At 43.7% G+C, this 25,350-nt stretch overlaps 2 protein-coding genes across 2 annotated transcripts in view; one reads left to right on the plus strand and one right to left on the minus strand.

The window, feature by feature from the left end:
- LOC119652983 (E3 ubiquitin-protein ligase Ufd4) overlaps window positions 1-12,307 on the minus strand; it is a 96,421-nt gene extending 84,114 nt beyond the window's left edge. The window contains exon 1 of the mRNA XM_038057415.1: window positions 11,998-12,307. The gene's annotated coding sequence lies outside the window, so the exon portion shown is untranslated. The remainder of the gene's footprint in view (window positions 1-11,997) is intronic.
- An 8,606-nt stretch (window positions 12,308-20,913) lies between these two features.
- On the plus strand, window positions 20,914-22,931 carry LOC119661516 (EF-hand domain-containing family member B-like). Its single transcript, XM_038070892.1, has 4 exons — window positions 20,914-21,105; window positions 21,157-21,626; window positions 21,689-21,874; window positions 21,973-22,931. Exons 1-4 carry the CDS (start codon window positions 21,058-21,060, stop codon window positions 22,823-22,825), a joined length of 1,557 nt encoding a protein of 518 aa, XP_037926820.1. The 5' UTR covers window positions 20,914-21,057; the 3' UTR covers window positions 22,826-22,931.
- The last annotated feature ends 2,419 nt before the right edge of the window (window positions 22,932-25,350 follow it).

Below are 25,350 nucleotides of genomic sequence, written 5' to 3' on the forward strand. Positions count from 1 at the left end.
TTCTTTGTTTAGCAATGGAGTGGACCGTTAAAGAAAATAGAATCGCGAAAATAACCCGGCATAAGTGCGGAATGGGAAATAAAGAGTGTTTTATTCAAAACACTAAAGCCACTCCGTATAAGCCAAGTTTATCATGACACAACACTATTTGAGGATATTGGTGATGTGCTATCTAAAAATTCAATTAACGAAGAATTATGCCGCGAAGTGCTGCATATAGCCGATAGAATTACAACATATTTGGTTAAATAGGGGAGCGGTGAAATGCACCAAGCGGTTCATAAACTTATGCTATGCAAGGCAAAAAAGAATAGCATCACTCAGTGCAGAAATTATAGCGGTATGACGTTGCTGAGTACCATATATAAGATATTTTTTTGATATCTTCTTGGCTATATAGCCTTAAAGGTTCAGAAGATCATCGGCTTATAGCTAAAAGGCTTCTCTCAAGGAAAATCAGCAACAGTTCAGATTTTCTTTCTGGAACAATCGATGCAAAAACGATTCGAATATGAGCATCAGTTGGACCATATTTTCATCGACTTTAGGGCCGCCTATGTTAATACAGATAGGGTACTAACTTCAACTGTAAACGCAAAACCTTATTAAAATCGGTTTGCTGTCTGTCTGTCTGTCCGTCACACGCATTTTTATCGGAGACGATTGTAGCGATTGGAACCAAATTTGGTAGAAAGGTGGGTGCTGTGAACGCTCACGCATATAGTGAGTTACATCCTTTTATGTCGAATTTAAGGGGAGGTCCTCATACATGCAAAAGGGGAGTGTACATTTTTTTTCAACAAATTTAGTCATATGGGGTATCAAACCAGTAGCTTAAGTACTGAGGAAGAGAGTAAGTAGCTCTCGAAATAAGTATTTACTAACTATTAACATATATTGTAGTAGGAGAAAGCTACCTAGTTTTACTTAGAAGAACTACAAGCATCGGAACGATAACTATTTTTTAACATTTGTTAAAAAGGTGGGGAGTGCGGGGGGTTGAAATTGATCATTTTTTTAACGAACATATTCTCAGAAATTACTCAACCGAAAAATCTGAAAAAAAAGTCAGGGGACTTGACATTATTGGTGCCTAGGCTCCGAGATTCCCTCGATACCGATACCTGTTCAAATAAAGTTAATAATAGTACATTACTATAATTTTCAGTAATTGACAGGAAAATCCCCCTTAAGTTCACCCTAGAATCACAAAATTTTGCAGCAATTTAGGCTACAACATAGAGTATGATCCTGCCAAATTTGGTGAAAATCGCACTATTAATAACAAAGTTATACTAGGTCAAAACTGTCGCTCTTCTGCAAATTCAAGACTATCAATGTCAATATCATTTGAAAGTGGATATTTTAACATAATATATGCATATTTTACGTGCTACATGCTAATGGGACAAATGCACACTCAAATCCCTTTATAAAAGAAATACACAAAACCTTTCATATCTGAAGCGTCTAGCTTTCGGTTTCCCGACTTGTCTACTTTTTTAATGTGGTCTCGAAAAAAGTGATCCGCGATGTAGATTTAAATACCAGAGGTACTATCCTATTCAAGCCCACCCAACTGAGGCCTATGCTAGCGATATTAAGCACCAAAATTGAAAGTAACAACACCAAATAGACCTAGTCAAACGGAAACCATAAAGGTAGGAGACTACACCTTTGAATAATATGGTTACTATTCACCTCTTGGTGGGATATAGCGCGTCAATCACACCTACACGTCATCGTACACAGCCGCCTGAAATGCGCTTTCACTTCCCCAGGACTTCCCGAGACCAGCACTCCTTCTTTACTCTTCTGCGCCAACTGTTCGTGAAGCGACCCACACGTCGGCCACCTTGGGAATTCTACTGTATGGCATAGGGAGCAATGCAATGTGCATGTACAATATGTGACCTATCCATTGACATTTCTGCCTAGCAACTATATGCTTGAATGCATTGATGACCGAGATGATTTCTTTTTTGTTTGGAGGAACAGTTCGTATCCGCGTGTCACTAGTCATTTCATACACACGAGACAGAAATTCATCAGAAACGCTCCTCAAATCTATTCCTTCAGCTACTCGTCATCCCGGATGAGGAGTTGTCCGTTAACTCACAGGACTATTGAAAGATTTGCGAACACACGCAAGTTCTTTCGTAATGCAGTATAAATTTTTATAACTCGCTTCCCTGACCAGCACAATAACAAATTTCCTTTTGACACTTTTGCGAGATATCGCATGATATCGGAAGTTCAGTGTACCACGATTGTGTTCGCTGCCAGTGGTAAATAGTCTTCAATCCCTTCCGTTCATCAATCCGCTTTAACGATCCCACGGCCTACATTCGGGACGTGGCTGGCAAAATCCTAGAAAATAGTCGACACAATGCTCGTCGATATTATCAGGCGGGAACATCTGAATTAAAAGCATCATTGCTCATTACATCGGAAGTCGCCGGCGGTGCATAGCACTACACACTGTGATAGACAGAGTAAGAAGCTCCCAAGCCAAGAGAGCTCGCCTTGCGGTAGCTGACAGAAACAATCTGACACCGGATTCGCGTCTGTCACTACTTGGCTTTCCAGAGTACAAAAGCATATTGCCACAAGAAAGAGAAGAGCACTTTTCAGAACCATCTTACTCCGCTTAACCCCAGAATGTCCACCTTACTATATATCGTTGAAATTTTCACTTAAGTCGGAGAAAGGGAGGAGTTTGCGCACATTTCAGAAGCCGATCATGATCCTTTTTCGATATCCAAAGTTCGTCGTGGGATCAGTCCCATTCCGAGTCGTTGTTGACGTCTCGGTAGCAGTAAATTTTCCAAATTTGCATGTTGCTAATTCACCGATATCTATCCCTTTTAGTCGCATTCCCCTAATTTAAAAATTCTGTTGAGAGGCACTCATATATTCAGCGTCCACTTGGACATAGCCGCTTTATTCATGAAGTGAGTTTGGGCTTCAACAAATCTGTTTATATCAATGTTTTACCACATTTATGCATCAGTTTCATATTAAACTCCCTCATGAAGAACTGGATGAGATGGCTCAGACAAGCATCCAAGTGGATCTCCTAAATTGCTTCTTCCAATCTGCTCTATAAGGTTAGTACAGATTCATGAACGAGTCGGGCATATGACACTCAGTGTGGCTCCGTCTCCCGGCCCACCAATTTATTTTGTTAATTATTGTTTGATGTCCGTGACATTGTGTGTTCAACAGAAAATTTTCTATACATTGTACACTTTGGTTTGTATCATCGATACGAACAGACTGACCTGCTTTCAAGAGGCAGAGGTTACCTTGTATTGCACAGAATTAACATTTTCGATTATTTGCTCCAGAGCTGTTAATTCAGCATCTACTCCGCGAAAGTCGCCGGACACCTTTTCGCTAGATTTATCCGATTCCAGTATCACATCCTTGTTCGATCCCTTACTACCTCCTCTTCTCGGTCAGCTTGCACTCTAGTCGGGATTCAAATCTTTTAGTAGATATCTCAATATCGGAAACCTCTATGCGTTCAAATGAGATATAATATGATTGCAGTGGGAATCATTTCATTGAAACTGTACGTCAGCTCCATGAATGTTATGCAAGTGAGGAGCCTACAAGCTTACAGCAACGGGACAAGCACAAAGGGGAATTCGAACCCGAGGCAACAACACCGAAAGTCTAAATGCTAAATCAATGCGGCATCGGATCATCATTTGAACCACCTACGACTGTTTTTCAATGTAATGGCGAGTAGGTCATCAGGAAGGACACATCAGAAGTATATTTATATAATTTACAAAATTGGCCGTGTAAGCAACCGACGTGCATATTGTGCCCCGATCGATATTCCGAACAAAGGAGGTATACCAAGGAGCCAGCACCAGGTGAAGTAGGATTTAGGGTCAATAAGTCGAAAAGCAGACACATGACCCAAAGACAAAAAGCTATCCCCATGACTTGGCCTAGTTAGGGACCTTAATGCGTAAGGAGGGCAATGCACGATATGAAGTGGCCAGTAACGTTTACTCACCAGATACTTTACGTTGTCAAAAAATGGCATCCTTGTGGCGCATTAGCCCACGTTTTATGTGTTTTCCTCAAAACCCAATGTAATATGAGTAGACGCGATAACAAAGATATCTCTAATATATTCAATGACTGACCTTTTTATTTGGATATTGAAAATCGATATTTGTCAATTGCTCCTGTTACCGATTAGGTAGGATGATTATTTGATATATAGCATGCATGAGTTCATCATGCCAATCATTATTCTGTGAGCTTGATTAGTTTGCATGCCAATTTCTCTGCTTACTCATTTTATTATACTACAGAGATAACGGACAAACTCATGGCTTCCATTAGTACTGGGACAATGATAAGATAGTGTTTCGGTGTAACCGCAAGGAACGTTAATTGGCGGCAGGCGATGTGGATTGCGCTCATGCTAATTAACTACATTTTTAATTAGTTGAAGAGATTAGAAAAAGTGGGATAAGCCATTCTTGGCGACCTAGAGACGACATATTTTTTTGATAAATATTTGAATGCCTGACATGGAACGTGGGAGGATCCTCATAAGTTGGAAGACACGTAATTTATTTGTATTAAATTGGGAGCATAATTTAAAGGTGATGATAGGAGAACTAATGCTCTCTTCAAAACTATTGATTGATCAGCGGAAATTTATTTAATAAGCACATTTAAGTGGATGTCAGTGAATAGGATGATGTCAAATTACTAACGCCAACCATCTACTTTGAGAGAAAGAAAGTATAACGTGAAAATTTATGAGCAAACTGAAAAATATGGGAAAACAAATAACTGTTCCAATAACTAATGGCCAATCAATGAATTTATGAGGACGTTCGCTCCCCATGATGCGATGAAGACTTTTTTCAACCTAAGCATATTTTCAACTGAGACGCCACAATCGTGGCTGTTCTGTTGTCCATGTATTTGGACGTCAAGAGGTTGGAGGCAGCAGCATAATCAAGCATTGGTCTCACAATGGTCCTAAAAAGTTTTACGGCTCTATCAGGCTTTAATCCCCATGAGAAACTTATGGCAAAGTTTACTATCCTCAAAGCCAATTTCGCCTTCATGATTGTATTATTGATGTGATCTCTCAGAAATAGGGAATCCGTAATTGTCCTGCTCAGAAATGTTATCTCCGGTACCTGTTTTAGTGGGGATGATGTACCAACATTTTACATGGTTTGCTATTATTTCTCCTAAATGCAATAACGCTAGACTTATCTCTGTTAACTGGAAGTTTCAGGGTGTTACATTTGTTCACAGAAAGGCCAACCTGTTTTGTAGTAGGCTAGGATGATAAAGTCATCTGCGTATTGGTAGATGAGTGAAGCGAGTTTGTGTACAGATTGAAAGGTATCGGGCTTAAAACACTTCCTTTGGGTAAGCCAGTTCCCTGTATTCCAGAAAGCGAAGAGTCCTCGAGTACGTTGTTTTCTCTCATAGTTTCGGCAAGGAGTATGTTTACTTTTTCTTACCCTTTGCTGATATCAAAAGACACCATTTTCAAGACTTTGCCTTACTCTTTGCTACAGATATTTTCAGCAGCAAATCGTTTAAGCACGTCATGGTCGATTTCCTTTTCTGTCCGCATAGCAATGCTCCGCAACGTTTTTTGTTTCCTGGAAAAAGGACAGTGTTTCCTTTACCATAATAATAATAATAACTCCACCGTAGCCGGTCCTAAGCCCGGTTGTGAAAGGAGGGAGGATGGATAGCTTCAGTCTGAATGACTGTACACCGCAGCGTCTCAGGGGGTAGGTGAGGAAAGTGCAGGAACTTTGCAGTCTTGCAGATTACTCACTGAGGAAGCTATCCCCAGCAACTCCGGGAATTCTATCTCAAATCAATGATGAGATTGCATCTCGGCTGAGTGCTGATATGTCGCTGCTGCAACTACAATCACTTGTGTATTGTGGCGCAGTTACAGCTATCAGATTGCACGGTCAGAAGATTCGCTTTCGTGTTATTGGTTTGAGTGACCAAAGAGATCCACCATGGAAAATTCGTCTGGAACGTTGGCAGGACTCACTAAGACAGAACATTGCTAGACTGATTCAGATCAGCACTGGCAATGCCAGCAGACGGGTGAGAAATAAAGTGCAGAAGGTTTACTGGAACTATGCCATCCCCAGTGAGACGCCCGTAGTTGAAATTCTGGACATACTAAAGCAGAAACTTTCTATCATATGCAGTCGGTTACGACGGTATGGCGAAAGTCATTCCAGGCGTGTCAAGAATGCAACATACGTGAGGAAGCAGCGGAGCTTTTTCAGATCTCTCAACGAATCCCAACAGAGCGCCCATACAATACAGTTCTCGGTGACGGAAGCGAAAGAGCATGCTGAGTAGATCACCGCCGAAGACACCCGCCATGCCAATACGCCTGGCATGAATTTTGCTAATGTTACCGAAGAGGAAGTTCGGCGAGCCATAAACAGCTCGAAGAACTGGAGGGGCCCAGGTTTGGATCGGATGCAGAATTTCTGGTATAAGAAATTTATCAGCGTACACAGTCGGTTGGCACGCGGTATAAATGAGGTCATGAGTCGGCCGGAGGAATTTCCACCCTTCCTCACTGCGGGGATTACCGACCTTATCTCTAAAACGGACACAAGACCGATTACTTGCTTACAAACCCTCTACAAATTCATCACGTCCATTATTAGTGGAAGGATCAATGCGCACGTCGAGACCAACATTCTGTCCGAGGAGCAGAAGGGCTGCCGAGTTGGGTCAAGGGGTTGCAAAGAGCAACTCATTATCCACTCGGTAGTTGTAGGACAAGCAACTAGAGGCCAAAGAAACCTCTTTAGTTGCTATATCGATTATGCCAAGGCTTTTGATAGCGTTCCACATACCTGATCGGCACTTGGTGCTATCCCCCATAATAGCAACATTGAACGGAAATACGTGGAGAAGAAGGTGAACTATGAGCCATTGGCTCGGGAAATCAAAGAAATTTGGTGTCTCGAGCGGGTGGTTGTAATTCCCATAATATTGTCAGCTACAGTTACTGTACTTAAATCCCTCACGGCTTCCCTTGGTGTCCTGGGACTTTCGCACAGTCTGGTTCAAACCATGCAGAAGTACATCATTCTGCATACGTGCTCGATGTTGCGGGGAGTTCTCGACGGATTCTCCCATTAACCTACCCCCGGCCACCACGACAAGCGCCCCTTTAGTTTTTAAGTAAGTAGGATCGTCCGAGCCTAAACGCTTGGTACTTAGTGCTAGGTAAAATCCGACATGCGCCGAGATTGTGATAACTCGGATAATATTATAATAATGCCTTGAAGTGTGTTAGTGCACTTCATTTCGGACCAGGCAATGTGGTCAGCATTGCGTTCGCCCAAAATTATTACCCTGATTCACAACTGAGTCGACTGGTATCCAACGTCAAATCACGATACAAATCCTATTACCACGAGTGAGATTTGAACCGCGACCTTCCGTATGATAGCCTTGTGCTCTGGCCACTCAGGTATCCGGATACTATACCGTTAATCATTTTGGTGAAAGTGTTTATTAGGGAGATAGATCTGAAGTTTATGGTGTTGTTCAGGTCAATGAGGTTTCTAGGTATTGGAATCATCTTGACCGTCCTCAATTCTTGTGGTGGTTGGAGGGCCCTCCAAGTCCAATTAAGTGCGCGTAGAAAGTGTGAATTGATTTCTTCGAACAGCCAGTTTACAAAGCAAGAGCAAAGTATCTTATCATTCCATGGAGCGGATGGTCGCTTGTGCTGTTGAAGTCCGCATGACAATAGGTGGCATATGGTGCTGTATCTAGGGGTACAGATCTTTTGCCATAGTTACCTTCTATTTCTGTGAAATTTGAAATAAATCGACGGTACAATGATGTTGGGTTTAATATTTAGTGTTTCTGTAATTAGTTTTTCATGTTCAGTGTCAAAATTGAGTTTTCTAAAGGTTATTACGTTGCGAAAGGCCGCCATATCTATTATCTCTCAATCTGCACACTAAATAGATCCTGTTATAACCTTGGAAAGTGAATGTCGTAGGTTTCTTGCAGGGACACTATGTCGAAGTTGTTTAAATTGTAAATTTGGTGGCCTCAAATTATAGCTAACTATGCTTTGCAGCAACGGACCGGAAGAATGCCGCATATCGAGTAATGTTCTCAAAGAACGCGGGCACGCGCAAAGGCTTATCACGAACTCCGTCGAGCGGAGAAGCGACTTCACAGACGGAAAAGGAAGCCTGGGAGAACCAACAGGTCTGCGAACTCGAAACGTACAGGGAGCAACCGCAACATGCGCGGAAGTTGTACCAACAAGTCAGCAGAATGAAGCCTTATACACCTCGATGCTCATCCTGCCGAGACAAAGAGGGAAATCTGATTTCCGACAGAATGTGCATATTGGAGTGATGGGTTGAGTACTTTGATGAGCTACTGAACTACCAGAACATCGGCGAGCTGGAGGTCCCGCCAACTGAAGACGACGGGCAAATACTGCAACCACCAAGTATAGGAGAAACAGCCGTCCAGTGCAAATCATCGGCTAAAAAATCATAAGTCGCCAGGAGCCGACGGAATTACAGCTGAATTGGTTAAAAATGGAGGCAACCAATTTCACCAAGTGGTTCATCAATTTGGGCTCAAGGTGTGGGAGAGCGAATCAATGTCTGACGATTGGCAACGAAGCATTATCTGTCTCATACATAAAAAGGGAGATAACACACGGTGCAGCAATTATAGAGCAATCACGTTGCCGAGTACCATCTATAAGATATTCTCCGCTATCTTGCTAGGCCGGATAGCCCCATACGCCCACAACATCATTGGCCCATACCAAAGAGGCTTCACGCCAGGCAAATCAGCAACAGATTAGAATATGGAACAGTTGCACCATCTATTCATCGACTTTAAAGTCGCCTATGATAGCATAGCCAGGGTAAAACTGTACACGGCCATGAGAGAATTCGGTATCCCGACGAAACTAATAAGACTGACTAGGCTGACCCTGACCAATGTGCGAGGCCAGATAACAACGGTCTACGACAAGGGGATGCCCTATCATGAGCCTTCTTTAACCTGGCCCTCGAGAAAGTGATCCGTGATACTAAGGTAAATGAAAGAGGTACGATCCTTTTTAAGTCCACCCAACTACTGGCCTATGCTGACGATATCGACATCAAGGGAAGAACCACCCGAGATGTACAAACTGCCTTCATCCAGATCGAACAGGCGGCGCGAGATCTTGGGCTGCACATCAATGAAGGCAAGACAAAGTATATGGTGGCAACGTCAGCACCAAAAACCAAGCAACCAACAACATCAAACCGCACGGGTCAAACGGGAAGAATAAGGATAGGAGAATACAACTTTGAGACCGTTGACAATTTCTCCTATCTAGGGTCGAAAATCACAACCGATAACAGCTACGATGATGAAATCCACGCACGGCTGTTGTCAGTCAACAGAGCCTATTTCAGCTTACAAAGACTGTTCCGCTCGAAACGTCGCACCATAGGGTCAAAGCTTTTACTGTACAAGACTATGATCTTGCCAGTCCTCATGTATTCCTCGGAAACTGGGGTTCTTAGCAAGAAAAATTGCGAACTCTTGGCCGCGTACGAGAAGAATCCTCCGAAGAATTTTTGGCCCCCTACATGAGGATGGACGATTCCGTAGTCTACTTAACGACGAAATCTATGAGTGTTACCATGATGATGGTTGTGGATGAAACCCGGCTCAATTGGTTACGGTGGGCGGGTCACTTAATCCGTATGGATGAGGATAATCCAGCTCGGAAAGTCTATAAAGGCAATATCTATGGTAGAAAAAGAAGACGAGGCAAACCCTGGATAAGATGGAGCGGTGGCGTAGGCCAGGACGCTAGACAGCTTTTAGGGATATCGAATTGGTGGACCTCGGCGCAAAACCGGGATGTCTAGAGTTCCTAATTAAGGTAGGCCTAGTCCGGATACCGGTTGTTGCGCCGTTGATGATGATGATGCTTTGCACGTTATGTTGCAAGATAGCACGTCGCTGGAGTTGTTCAACTTTTCTTCCATAGCTCTGATGTCCTGCATCTCATCTGAAATTCTTAGGTGTTTGTGGCTCTCATAGTTTGTTAAGAACGAGCATCATTTTATGTAAAAAATTTTTATATTCAGATACAGCAGGGCAGGGGCACTCGACCCTTGTTGGTATTTGTAGTCAATTTCTCCCAAATTAAAAGAACAGAAACTGCTTGTTTGATAATATGTCAACAACAGCTCAATTTTCGAAAGGTCCAGGCATAGTCACGGAGCGATTTGATGCTGTTTCGCTGAGCTGGGTGTCGTTGCCGTCACCTTTGGAGGCACAAAGAACAGTTCGTTAGCAGCGAGTAATATCGAGCGATGAAATGGTTCTTCTCTTCCAATTTGACTAACTTTGAGAGCAACAGGTGAGCCATAATTCCGACCTGCTTTGTAGTATCATTTCAACAGAAACCTTTCGAATAAAGCGACTCCTTTAGGGGTTTCCGTGGTATTTAACAACTTCTCAAGTAATTGTCAATCGACAGGAAAAATGCATGACGGCCTCAACTGATATCGTTGCCGCACTTAGCTGGCATGGAGACTGGGCAACTTTCGTTGCATTCATTACTAATGACTTGAAATGTTTGTTCGATAGTTGTGTGCCTTTTCGGTTTGCTAGCGTTGGGCATGCTGATGCCCTTCGCGTGTGAAGAGACTGCTTTGTCCCAGTGGTATTGAATTTTCCAAACGACATCTATTGCTATCGAAACGACATTCATAGCCGCCTAATCGCATGATGGCAGCCAACCTAAAATCTTTTGATTCATACGTTTTTCCACAGCAATTTCATCTGTTTTGCGAATTCCCATTCATCCGTTCCATGATTTCGTTATCTTCGTCCGAATCTCGCTTCACTGGTCGGTCTCTTGCGAAATTTTCCTCTACGCCAGACATGCACGGCAGTGATAGGCGTTCTTTGTCGGATTGGTCCATTTGCTCGCTGAAAACACACACGATAAAGTCGACCCGAAACAAAACATAAACAATTTCGCCAATGATTCACCGCAGAGCATTTCGCCAGCACTCGCAAATGGAAAACATCCGAACGACGTGTGTGGGGCTGACACAACTTTGACGCCTAACCCTTGAACGGGGGCAACCAGCCAGTCGACGATGCACTCACCGCAAAGGACCTTCACCTCCACTTTGGCCTTGGAAGTTGGGAGCGTTTCGAACCTGTCCCACAACTTCGTTCCGTAGATACCTCATCGATTGAGCGCCTCCCTCGCACCCGAGTGGGTGGCTAAGGGAGGAAGCAGCGAAAAATCAATTAAGCAAAGAAAAACTGTTCATTGCGAAACTAAAACTAAATCCACGGGAACGGAAGAGAAACTTGTGAAAACTGACGGATCACATGGTGCACGGAGCCACTCACAAAGAGCAATGGAATCGAGGCAGCGCTTCCATCTTGGAGGCAGCGATCTCACACGAACTGGCTGGCAGGCAGGGCAAGCCTCCACCTTTGCCAGGAACAGGATGTCCAGCTAGCGGTCAGGTGGTGACTTCCCGAACCGAACCGTTTGCCAAGTCCGTACGGGTCGGGGGCGCCGTTAAGCCAGCGAACTTGTCGTGCGGCCATTATTGATTTACTATTCGAGCCTTGAGCTCGCAACGCGACAGCGCTCGAACGGCAGACAAGTTGCCGCGGCTCCGCGCAAATGGCCCAAATGCGAACTAACTGTTGTCCGACATCACGGCGACGGGCGATGACAACGAGAAAATGCAAAATAGAGCAGCGCTCGAGGCGCGAAGGGGCTCTCAAAACCGGATCGTGGCTCAATTCATTGCACTTTGTTTCTTCCAATTCCACTTGGTGCGCAACTGAATGGGCCATTGCTGGGCCTCCACACTGAAAACACTAATTTGCGGCCCGTGGGCCTCCCAGCTGAAACTGCGACTCGTTTACCTTTTATTTAGTTACATATCCACATGAGAACTTGCTGCACTTTTTCTCGCCCGAACGAGGCACACAGTCGACACGAAACTTTTCCTCACGCCGCGAAAACAATTTTCTCGGACAGGTTCCACGGAATCTTGCACAATTTCCAGCGAGATTATGGCGCCCGGGCATTCAGGGTTTTCACTTGCATGAAACTTCTGCTTTTGTAGGGTTTTAACTGTTTTATCCACTAAGAGAAACGAAGACACAAACGAAATCAACCACGGACCACGAATCGACTGAAAATTCACGTATTTTCCACACCATACGTTCACACGGTCACTGAACTGGAATTGGATTCGCCGGGCGAATTCACGCTTGACGTTTGTCGTTGACGACTCCGGACAGAAGATGGCAATGGAGTGGTGTAAAGCGAAAATTCAAATGAATACGTTTAATTCCTAATATGAACTCTTTGAATTTTATTACGATTGTGGAAATCATTTGAAACCATTCGAATCATGAATGAAATTTGATTTTAATATTGCTACTTTAATTCTAAATAAACAAAAGGAGGGATAGCAGAAAATAGAATACATAATGATTACTTTCTGTTGGATTCAAATAAGAATGCGATGCAATGTTATATTTCCGAAGAAAATATACGCCATAGGTCTGATTGAACCGCCAGAACAATATCAAGAGGTCCACGCAGGTGAATTCTAAACCCTTATTAATGGGGTGAGTTCCCAAAGAGTTTTAGGTATGGGATGTGGGTAGCATTGCGCTCGCCCGAGATTATTACCCTGATTGGACTCAGGCACTCATTCGCAGCTGAGTCGAGTCGAGTATTCGATATCTGATTACGATAACAAATCCCTCTGGCATCAGTTAGATTTGAACCACGATCTTCCGCTACGACAGTCTAGCGGTCTGATCACTTGAGCCATCCGGACACTTTATATTAACATGCAGAACGAAAAGTCTTATTTTTAGGTATAAGCATTTACGCGTCAACCGGTTGAGCTCTTTCGCAAAGCGCTGATCCGTTTTTGAGTTCCGGGAACAACTAAACGTAGGTTAGGCTTCAGGATCAGGCAACTCCAGTATTCTGCGGTGTTCCTGTTCCGGAAAAAAGCTCCGTCGAAATTGCTAGAGCTGAGCAGGTGGATTCGAACACGGACCGAGTGGAAGTGCAGTCGACCGTCCTTGTCAAGTAGCTTCATCGGGAAATACGGGACAGTGCTGAAATGTATTTTGTCGATAACGTTTCTTTAGAAGGACGTCATTAAAAGGGTCAAGTACGGTTTGATGGAACTGGAGGAAATACTGCACCGCATTTCCTGCTGCAGGCAAGGGAAGATGCGCGAAAAGCAGAATCCGCCGCACTTTCCCGCGCTAAACAGATCGCAGACAGAAAAAGCGGAAAAAAGGATGACGCCACTGAAGGAGACTTTACTCAATTAGTTTGCAGGACCCAAACAAGAAGGCAAAGAAGGACAAAAGGAAACAACGCTGTGAATAAGTATCTGAGTCAAATCAGGGTAACAATCTCGGGCGAGCACAATACTGACCACACTGTTTGCTATAATCCTTTAATCCTCTTGTGTACCGTTACGGTCTTGAATGAAGTGGTCTAATAAACTTCAAGGCCCTGATCCAATTGGATTGTTGCGCCAACAATTATTATTATCAGAAACTCGTCTGTCCAAAGAAAAGGAGGCAACGAATAGAAAACCACTAACAGAAAAGATGAGTAAACGAACCCATTAGCAAATGTACGTTTTGCGCGGTCAAGGGGCTACTGGGGGAGAAGGCTTACGTTTCTAGCCAAGAGTCTATGTGCTCTCTAGAAATTCGAGCTTTTGACTGCCTCATAGAAGTGGTCGAATTGGAGGAGGCCATAAAGGGTGAATGTCCAGTGGTAACCAATGTGCGGATAGGTATCACTTCTGTGAATGCTCCAGGCTAAAAACTCACTCTGGTGGAAGTCGCCGAGGAACACGCGAGGAAACTTCTTGACAGCGGGAAAATCGAAAATTGGATGGGTAGTATGCAGGGTACGAATGCGGGTAACCCCCGCCAAGTAGTACAGGTGTCTGGACTATGGATATACGTCTGTAACTTGCCAGGGACCTGGCAGGAGGACAGCATACCATTAATGCGGTCACTTAGGTCACCAAGACCTTCAACGAAAGCGAGAATTGCTTCCTCTGCAAGGATAGTTTCGGTAAAAGCATTGCATACATTTCGGGGCGAGTCTGGAAAGGGCTAAGATGCGATTAGCATGATCCGCATCCTACAAATTAACATGCATCTGAGTGGAACCGGTTACCAGTTGCTAGCACAATTCGCTGCGGAGGTAAAAGATGATCTAGCGCCAATCAGCAGGCAATAACGGGAGAAGGATCCGGTCTCATGGCATTTCGACTCAACGAGTACCGCTGCTATCTGGGTTTGGGATGGTATTTGACTTCGCTTTCTTGCCCAGGGTGGAGCGAATGGCTTTATCTGGATTTGGTATGTGGGGATAATGTTTTTTGGCGTTTACCTAACACCAAACGAGACAATGTCGGACTTTTGACACAGGCTCGACCCCCTTTAAGACGCCGGAGGAGGAGGAGCGAAACCTGATAGGAGGTGACTTCAATGTTAGGGTCCTTGAATTGGGTACACATGATCCAGATTCCAGGGGGAAAAGATCCTGGAAATGGCGACGAGAACCGGGCTTGTAGTTTTAAACACCGGACTAGCCCCGGACGGAAGAGCTTGAAGAAGCAGTTCTTACCATGAAAAAATAAGAAGTTGCTAGGTCCTGATGATATCCCTGCCGAAGTTTACAAGCTGGTGTTCCGCCAGCGCAGTTTTCCTTGTGGCAGGAAGGTGGCGAGGCTTGCGCTAATCAGCAAAGGCAAAGGAAACCCTGAGCTGCCGTATGCTTGACACGGTCCGAAAAGTGCTCGAAAACTCGGCGCTGTAGAGGTCTTATCTCCAAGGCAGTTCGAGGTCAGAGCAGGGAGATCCACGGTGGATGCTGTCATGGAGGTCGTAGATGCGGTTTGTCGAGCCGAGGTACATAGTCGTCGATCTCGACGGATAGTGCTTGTCGTAACGATCAATTCCAGAAATGCCTTCAATTCCGTAAGATGGACAAATATCCTAGGCACATTAGAAAACTCATTCCATGTACCGAGCTATCTCTTACGGATATTGAGAGATTATCTGAGAGATCGCTCCCTGTTCTATGAGACGCTAGAGGGCCAGAGGAGGATGAAAACCCCGTCGGGAGTAGCAGACGGATCCATCCTAGCGCCGGACCTCTTCCCACGATAGCCTGTTAAGAGTCGATATGTCAGAAGAGTCGCGCCTGGTCGATTATGCAAGCGGCCTTGTGGCACTTGTTGCCGAACGTACTGTTGAACAGGTGCAACGCAGACTTGGCAATATGATGCGTTAGGTAAGCAAATGGGTAACTGCTCATGATTTCAGCCTTACGCGGGAGAAAACTGAAGTTGTCATCTTGATTAAAAAGAAGATCTCGACCTGCCTCCCATATCGATTGGTAACACAATAATCGAGTCCGAGCTAACGATTAAGTAGCTTGGTTTGATGTTCGACTCAAAGATAAGCTGAAACTTACCGAGTGGCAACTATATTGGCACAATGAGCCAAGTGGCAGATGGCTGACCCGACACCATGGTGAGATTGACTATTTCCTTACCCAACTTCTAAGTGGGCAAGGAGGTTTCAAGTCTTACCTGCACAAGATTCGGAAGGCACGTGTTCTGCAATGGACCCCAAATACACATTTTTTTCTTGTGAAAGGTGGGATGGGTGTTGTCAGCAACTTTATGCAGACACAAGGGGATTTTCCTTAGACATCCTTGTCAGAGGGATGTTGGCTAGCACAGAAAAATGGAGTCGTGTTGCGCATTATGTTCGAGTTCTTCTTGTTGCGAAGAAGATTGATTGATGAAAGGGATTCTCTGACTTGAAGGATGCCAAAGCGGAAGAGCGGGAGGGCTAGCATGAACTAACGTTTTAAACGGTTCGAGACTAGCCCCCTAATGACAGGAAGGTATTTAGTTGGTGGTAAGACGGCGTACCCTAGCGGGGGTCAAACACGCTATGCGTAAATGCATTCACCTACCATACTGCACAAAAAAAAAAAAAAAAAATACATTCCCAAGTCCATACTGAAAAGACGACACTCTTCTTAGAGGCCTTGATGTTGGGTTGGTGGTGCCGAAGAGCGGACGGATCCTGCTGTAGATTCGAAGACTACGGATTATCAGACAGTGGGTGCTGAGGTGATTGAGCCTTCGAGAACGGCTCTAGCTCGAACTGGCGAGGCTTTAAACGAGAGCTGGCGGCAGTTGCTTGTCGCTCGTTTGTGGCTGGTTGGCAACTCGGAAACTGAAAGTCGTGGATATAGCATCTGCCACAACCTTATGGCTCCCAAGTTAAGTTGGTCGAGAATGTCGAGTTGCCTTTTGTAACTTAGCTGCAGTAAAAACGACGGGAAGCTCACGGTTGAAGGTGGAATATCGTTGTTCAGCCTCCGACAGCTTCGTGGAGAAAAAACCAGCGACATTAGTAATTCGTGATGCCAAGAAAACGTCTTAGCTGCGAAGAGTCTATGGGTTTCGGAAAGTCCGAGATTCTCTGGATTTTGGGCTTAGGTGGACGGGAACGTTTCCTGTTGATGTGGTATTCAGCGAATATGACTTCTGAGTAGCAGATTTGGTATTAGTTCCAGAAGCCGGGCTGCTTGTAGGAGTGCGAGGACCTCCTCGAGGTGACGTCAACGTTGGTCGCAATTTCCGGTGCAATCCAGGATGTGATCTTGGCACCCGTGGACGAAGTCCAGTTTCCTGAGGAGATGATTTAAAGGCCGCCGCAGTGTTTGAGCTGCATTCTTCATGCTCATTGGCATACCCATAAACATTAACTGGCCCAAGGGCGTGATGACGCCCGTTTTGCAGACGTCCTTGGGAGCGACCGAGATTTGCACTCTATTATCCGTAGCGAGTACCGTTCCGGAGCCAACTGCTACCAGTCTTGGGCACGATGTATAGAGAGTTTGCCCACTGTTAGAAGAAGAGAAAAATCCTACTTCATTGCAGTGAAACGTTCGAACTCGAGGCATCGAGTTCGCGCGAAAAGGGTAACGCCGGACCCATATTTCAGCATTTGTTAGCTCTACTCGGAGTGTATATATTATATAAGCGATGAGTGTGGTCAACCTTGGGTTCTTCGAGTGATTTCAGTGGTTTATAAGTTCCCAATGCTCATCTTGCTCTAGTTTCCGTAGATACCTCTTTTGCTGATTTCCAGTTTCCATTTTTTCTTCTTCTGGCTCTTATTAAGGTGTCAAATCGAATGTTATTATCTTCGCCGTTAGATAAGACCACGGGAATGGAGTTTTGAGAAGCAGATGTACCCTGTTCATTTTATTCTAGGTGTATGTTGCAACTTCCTTTTTTCAAAGGATCTCATCGTTGGCCCTAGGCTTGTATAGTCTGGATGCTACTTGGCCTTTTCAGTCCTTTCACAGAATTTCTTGAAAGTTGCTGTACGTCGTCAGAATACTTTTGTAGCCTCATATGCACCAATGACGACTCTGTTGAGTCCTTCCATCAATATCTTCAGTTCTAGTTTGTTCCGGATATCATTGTCACCTCTAGACGATATGTGTTGGTATCGCAGCTGAGAAGGAATTGTAGCGCCCTCTTCCCGCAGTATTTCACCAGTCTAAAGATTAGTTCCCGTGGGCTCTGGGTGACTCCTGGGAGGTAGCTTTATGCCGAGACTGCCTCTTGAATTCTCCCGCCGGATTTCAATGGATTTTGGATAATTACGAGACTTCTGGCCTGGAACTCTGAAATATATATGTATATATTTTAATTCATGGTTAAGAATGATGCAAACTTTTGGTTTTCTTTCCAGAGGAATCTCAAATTACAGACACACTTTTTCCTTGCAAACCATGAATATACTCGGAAGACTCAGGGTTTTAGGTCCAGAACTGTACCAATGTTGTCATTGTTGGTCTTGCAATAAATATAGATGTTCCGTATCCATTAATATTGGGAGCTCTTCCCCAATGTCAGGGTATCGTCGCCTTCTTCCAATGTAGCCCTCTCGTATGATTGATGTTCGCCTTCAGCCTTACGAGATCCGGGTCAAGGTCGCCCAGCTTTTCCTCCTCAATAGGCGGCAGCTTTTGTTCTCCATCATATCTAAGATTCATTCAGGAATCTTGGTTGGTTTTCCATTCGAAATGTCCTCCGAGGTATCTTTTCTCGATTTCTTCTTGTGCACATGTCCCCACCGGGATGTCACCGAATCTATTATTGATATGAAATTTATGGCTTTAGATCGTGCATCTACTTCGACCGTGAGTAGTTTGCCTTTGCCCTATGCTTGATTTCTCGATGCTCTTATCGACTGTGGGTAAAGATCCTCATTCAACCTAACTTGTTGAGAAATTCGAGAGATTGTTGAATTATAGAGTTGGTAGACGCTTTTCGAGGTGCTTGGGCTTTTATTGGAAAACTACCAAATTAAACTAAACTAGTTGGTCTTGCAGCAGATGATCAGTGTGAATTGATTCCCTTGAACGCTGAGAATTGGACTTGGTGGAAAGTGGCAGCCAGGACATTTTCCTTTTCAGGAATTCTCTATTTCATTGTCAGGCTCAGTGTCGATGTTGACTGATTCGATTGTAAGGCAAGAAATAAATTTTAGGAACATTCTATTGGCTGAGCTGTTAACTGCTATGTGTGCAATGTTCGGTAGAGCTCATCAGGGCTAGAAGGACCTTAATGATTATCTTGAACGATGCAACTGGAGCTTTCCATTTTTCGAGTTATTATATCGTTGTTGTCCGGATAGTCGCTTGGTCGCGGTTCAAATATCGCTGGTGGCAGTGGGATTTGTATCGTGATTTGACGTCGGATACCAGTCGCCTCAGCTGTGAATGAGTACCTGAGTCAAATCAGGGTAATAATCTCGGGCGAGCGCAATGCTGACCACATTGTCTCCTACAATGTACTGTAGTGTACCGTTACGGTCTTGAATAAAGTGCTCTAACACACTTCAAGGCCCTGATCCAATGTGGATTGTTGCGCCAACGATTATTATTATTATATCGTTGTTGGGGTCTTCTGTGGTAATATATGTACTGATGACCTGCCAGATGCTCCCTGTGATATTAAGGGATCCTGGACTCTGAATTTACAATTCGCTCTTTCATTAAGTCCTTTGAGTATGGCAGTCTGGGTTATATCCTTCTTTACTACCAGCAAATTGATTTTCTTCCTATGGTTAAAGGACTTTACTGATGGAGTATGGAAATCACCTGTTTCTCTGAACATTATGACTGTGAATCTTTGTTACGTTGCATATTTAGGATTCGCTACGCAGATGGCGACAAATTGAAGAAAAAAAAAATAAATAAAAAATTAAAAGATACTTTTTTTTTGGCTTTGCCAGAACGGAACGACGAAAAACAGAATGACGGAAATAAATATCGTTTGTCATTCAGCCGTTGGTGGGGTATAGCACGTTAACGACACCTACGCGTCATTGTTTGCGGTTTTCCTCTACCTACGACCAACTCTTCGACAATCTTGGGAGAGTGGGTTCTATTGCATGGCATAGCCGGTGATGTATTTATTTCCCTTCTTTAGTGTCTGACCTATCGACAGCCACTTCAGATGTAATGAACTTAGTCGAAGCGTTTGAGGAAAGATGTCATCGTCAACCAAACTCCTTCAGGTTCCCCGGACAAAGCAACATTAAGAGCGTCACCGATAATAAGAAGAATAATATCGGTAATAAGATGCAACTTTGGTGAACTCTCCGCCTTAGACCTCAAGTTCCTCTGAGATTTTATCTCGTTATAGTATATGAGATTCTGCGCCATCATTTGCCGCTCTGATAACAGAAATTCTTCGAATTGTCCATCCTACCTAGAGCATTCCATATAAATTCCCTGTAGATGCTATCGAAAGCTGACTTGAAATCGTTCGAGCAGGTGAAACGAAGGTCAAAACTTCACGCACTGCTCCAAAATGATCCGTAGGGTGTTGATATGATGAATGCAGGACGACTCATTGCGAAAACCACCCTGCTCTATGTTCATTAAGCTTTGGAGAATGCAATGTGGTCAATCTTGCTCGTACGGTGTCGGTCAATTGAAACCTAACTGACCTTATAACAGGCTCTGTGCGCTACAAATGTCGAGTCGGTGGAAGTTGGAGAAATCCATAAACCTTCAACAATTATCATTATGGTCGCCAAGAACGTTCCCCATCACATATCCGGGCAAGGCTTTGTCATACCTCAACTTGTCATTTAGATCATCCATCACGATCACAATGTCACCTTTGCAGCAAAAGGGAGAGGAGAGCCCTCCAAATTCCCAGCATCACACTTCGCCTAGACTCAGAATGTCTAGCTTATATCGTTGGAATTTCCGCTTTTGTTGGAGAAATTGAGGATTCTGAGGGCCATCGCTACCGTTGTCGAGGAGTGTACGCACAATCCAGAAACAAATCATAGTCGGTTTTCGATAGACAAAGATCTTCAATGTAAGATCAGTCCCTACCCGAGGCGTTGTTGGCTTTTCTGTAGCAGTAAAGTTCCGAAATTTTCCAGTTGCTATAGCCCACAAATTTTTATCTTGTGTGTATTCTTATGGTAAGTATAATCTCACAGGGCAATAACTGAGTGTTTGTGGGATAAAAATTGTATCTGGGCCCTTTCGCGAGCATCGGTGTCTGTCTCTCAATAATTCAGTTTGGAATTCAAATTGCTCTTTGATATTTCGAAAACCTTCTTGTTTCCGGCGTGGTGACCCCCAAGTCCCTATTTGCACGCAAGTACGATAATATACCTTTGTAAATGATTTGAGAAAGTCGATCCATTGGCTTTTTAAAAGAAATCCAATGAATCTTTTGGGTTTGAATTGGCTACTTCCCCGCAGTCAAATTTTTGGCAAATAATTTTGTATTTTCAGGAGCCATCAAAAACTGCCAACGAAATTGGGAAACTTCATTTCATGTTCAAACCACGTTTCAAATGGCCAATAAAGGCAAATTTGTAGATAGGAATCCGTTGATCTGCTCGGTAACTTGTATTTTTGAGATTTGCAATATTTTTTAATAAATCCTATCATAGGCGGGAGCTGCCAATCAGTTGGGAGAAACTGTTTCGGACTTATCCCATCAATACTTGGTGGAGGATTATGTAGAAAATCTGTTTCAAAAAAATAAGAATCAATTCAAAGAAGCTGAAATACATGCCAGGGATCTGCCACGAAAGCCTTCGACTTACGAAGGAATCGAGGATTGCATCTGCCCACCAGAGAAAACCAAATTTCAGGAGTTCTATGATAAAGTCTACGAAGCAAAATACAAATCCCTGAAGGAGCGTCCTTTGGGGAAAAGTCGCGACTGTTCTTCGAAGCCAGAGGACATCAGTAATGAGACTACGACATTTGGGCGCACCACTGAGGTTGGCGTACCCCTCTATGATCTTGTTTTGCCGAATAAGACATCATTTCAAGTCATCTATGAACATGAAGAGGGTCACGATAAATACCTCCTCTCACACAAGCATTATTTCCCGGCTGAAAGGATTAACAGGAAGTGATGAAACAATGGTGGTTAAATATGAGATCAATCTTTAATTATTAATGTTTCTGTCTTAGATATCAGTCACCATCCTTTGATCCCAAACTTACTTTTGGCAATAAAACGAAAGTGGAAGCTGGGGGAAAACTTGTGAAAAGGGCCCTGAATGACCCTTTGTTTCCAGACTACTTGTGCATTTCCAACATTCGACAACGTGAATTTTTGGATAGAGTTAGAAGCAAACTAGGAAAACCGTTACAGCCGTAAGTATGCATGAAAATTCTATGCCTGCAGGGATGTTATAACAATAGTAGATACTTCCTTAGTTCTTAAAGTTTTACCTTTGATTTTCTTTATCCAGGCATCAAATACTCAAGAAGCTTCCAGCAGATTACATCTTTGGGGTGTCCACTAAATCCGACCGTTACTCCGGCGAGGAGTTGATTTACAACCGTGATCCCTACGATACAAAAACCAGAATTCACGAAAGCATAGCCTATTTGAACCGCGTTCGTCATTGCCTGAAGAAGCGAATGGGATATGACATGGAAGATATGCGTTTGGAAGCCGAAGAAATGGATTCTCAGTTCACAGGACTGCTGGACCTGAAAGCCTGTCTATGTATCATGAAAGACCATTTCCTCGAAGTTGAAGAGGACAAGATCAGACTTCTCCTGCATCATTTTAAAATGCTCCACGAAAATGACAAAGTTCAGTTCAAGCAGTTTATGAACCTCTTGGACTGTCGGCATTCAGTCCCGGATATTGGCAGGTTGGATGATGTGTTTGTGGCAGATGCTCCTACTCTCACGACCTATCGGAATTTTTCACGGGACGTGTACTTCGATGACCCAGCTTGTAAAGTTGAACCGGCTGGAATGCCATCACAATCTGTGGAAAGAACTTTACCAAAAGTTGGTCTAGGGACTATCCGGGCCGATATGGACAGCTTAACTGAAGAGACGAGTGTCCGGACTATGTTGTGGCAAAGTACGCCCACTGCCTTTGGAGTGAGCCATCGTGAGTATTTTTTGCCCAGAACCAAAGAAGAAATTAGGAGAATATTTTCCAATATTGGATATGATCTGCAAGAGGAAAGCAACTTCGAAGAATTATGGTTGGAGGCGAGGAATAATTGGACAAGTAAAGACGAAATGGTATCAGTCGATGCTTTTCGTTCTGTGCTAAAACGTAGGGGGATGGAAACAAGGTAAAGCTGTTTGGAAGTTCAATGGAGTATGCTTTCCTTTTGGGACACTCTATTTGTAAAATTATGATTGTATATTTTTTACTGATAGTGAAATACGGTAAAATACTTAGTTTAGCAACAATAACGAATTCATAAGCAGTCTTCAAGAAAATATCCCTAGAAGTAGGAGGAAGCTTAAAAGCGATGGAGTTTAGAGCGTGCAGTAGTGATTAAAAGGGTAACTGATGCAACTCTCTGATAAGATCTAATGGCTACCATTCATCCCTTAGTGGGGCATAGTGCTTCAATCATTGCGCTATCGTACAATTCGAATTGTCACCCCTCCTTAATGTATAATCTATCCATTGCCACTTCCCCCTTCTGATCAACTCGTTCGTGAGTAACTGGTTTGTTCGCCGACCAAGTTCTTCGTTCGAAATAACATCATGCCAGCGTACCCCGAAAACAGGCCGCAGACAGGTGTTCACGAAGGTTTGAAGCTTCTGAGTCACTTTCTATGTTCCACTCTCATGTAGTAACATAGCAACATAGAAAGAACAATAGCACAGAGCAGTCTTAACTTGATCTGAGATAAATGCATTTTTAGATTTTAGACAAGGCAGTAACGACGGATCTGTTATTGCGTCGAACGGCAACCAGAGACCAACGGCAGAAACATCTCTTTCTAGATAAACAAATTAATGCAGATAGGGCGAGTGTGAAGCACCGTCAAATTGAGAACCTCGGTTTTGTCGGCATTTATCTACAGCCCAATTCTACTTGCTTCCTTTTCTAATCCAGAACCATTTGGTTCAGGTCCATGGCTTGGTGAGAGAGAGAGAGCAAGATATCATCACTGTAATTGAGGTCTTTGAGAAAAGATGTCGTAGTCCCTTGGAACAAGGCTCCATGAAGAACCGATAGCAAGAAGAAATGATTTCTTTGAGAAGACTACTTTGTCGGACTTCGTTTTGGATCTTAAATTCGTCTGAAATTTTACTTCGGTGTAGTACGTGACAGTTCGCATTATCATAAGTCATTCTGATAATAGCTATTAGTTTCTCCTGAACGCCCCTCCTGCTTGGAGCACACCAGATACATCGCCAGTTGGCGCAGTCAAAATCCAAAGAACCAAGTATGCACACTGTTCCAAAATGTTCTTTGTCCATCAAGAGTTCGAGATATTCCTTGATCTGTTCCGGAATTATTTTATCTATTATCGTTGTGAGGCCAGGGAGCATGTAGATACCCCTCTAATTGTTGCACTCAAAATGGGTGTTCTTCTATCGAATCTTAACGATCATCAATTTCCTCCGGTCTCTGGGAAAGGTCTCTGATTTCCAAAATTTCTGTACGGGTGGAAGTAGTAGATCTGCAGAAGCAGCTTTGCGAGGAGAACATCAAGCCCGGCGGCTTTTTATTTGTTTGAGTGCATTAATGGCCGAAATGATTTTCCCTCTGTTAGTCCAGATTAGTATGTCATGATAACTAACCACTTCATCCACCAGAGGTGGAACCTCACTGAATATGATATGGTTAAGAACTGTGGTGAAGTGTTCTATTCTCTTCCTCAGCTGCCCGTCATTGATAAGAGAAGTGGACTGTTTACGTTCCTCACAGGGCTTTTGAGAGACTTGCGATCACAGGCGACTCCTTTGGTGATGCGGTACGCAGTTCATTATGGTTATCAGCAGGAGCGTTTGCTTCCCTTACCACCGCAATCACAAATTCCCTCTTTGTTACGGTAATTGTCAGGGAATAGTTCATTTCGCTATATTATTGCTGAATCTACTGCTAAATGCGAGGAATCAGTGTGAGGGTCCGCCGACACTCTCTGGTATTCTGGTGGACATAGCCGTCATTTCTTATATGGACAATACGCTTCACTTGCCAAGAGATTCGTCGGTACTGCACATTATCGGTATCACGCACGGCATCACTCGCAACGAAGAATAGAACCTTAATTCCTTCTACTAATCGATCCACTTTCACGATTTCGCATTCAGCTAGGTCTTGTGATGCCTCTTCAGGACCCAGCCGACGCATCTGTGTAGCAGCCAGCCAAAGAGCAATTTTGATGGCTGTCATCAACCTCTTTTACTGTCCGATCAGCAGGATATCTCTTCCACCGTCGAGAGACAGCTAGTTCATATAAACGGTCGATATTGAGGCTGATGAGATATACATATACTATATTCATTTATTACCAACTAGAGGAAGGATTTATAAAACTGTTGAGTTGGAGGTGAGAAAGATAGTCTCGGGAACCTCATTCTGTCCTTTCTCTTTAGGGGAAAATTTAAGAGCAATGGATTTTAAGGGTTTTGCGGAAGCAAAGCCTTATGAAAGTCAGTTTTTGTATTTTTTTCTCTGCAGTAAAGTATGGAACTTTCCTTCATAAAAATGAATCCTACTCACTCTACCTTCCTTTCAGGCGAAACAGCTGCAAAGCATTACCCGGCACTTTCCTTGCACCCTCCGCCCTACCAAGATCCGCCTGAGATTTCATTATAACTGCGGAGTTCATTGCACGTCAGTTTTCCTTTGACA

Source organism: Hermetia illucens, chromosome 1, assembly GCF_905115235.1.
Source record: "Hermetia illucens chromosome 1, iHerIll2.2.curated.20191125, whole genome shotgun sequence".
Classification (NCBI taxonomy): domain Eukaryota; kingdom Metazoa; phylum Arthropoda; class Insecta; order Diptera; family Stratiomyidae; genus Hermetia; species Hermetia illucens.

Bases quoted from the DNA above. Each gene is read 5' to 3' on its own strand.
- LOC119661516 (XM_038070892.1), top strand. From the start codon at position 21,058: ATGGCCAATAAAGGCAAATTTGTAGATAGGAATCCGTTGATCTGCTCG. The intron at 21,627-21,688 runs GTGATGAAACAA...TTTCTGTCTTAG, and splicing joins GCTGAAAGGATTAACAGGAA to ATATCAGTCACCATCCTTTG. The intron at 21,875-21,972 runs GTAAGTATGCAT...TTCTTTATCCAG, and splicing joins CTAGGAAAACCGTTACAGCC to GCATCAAATACTCAAGAAGC.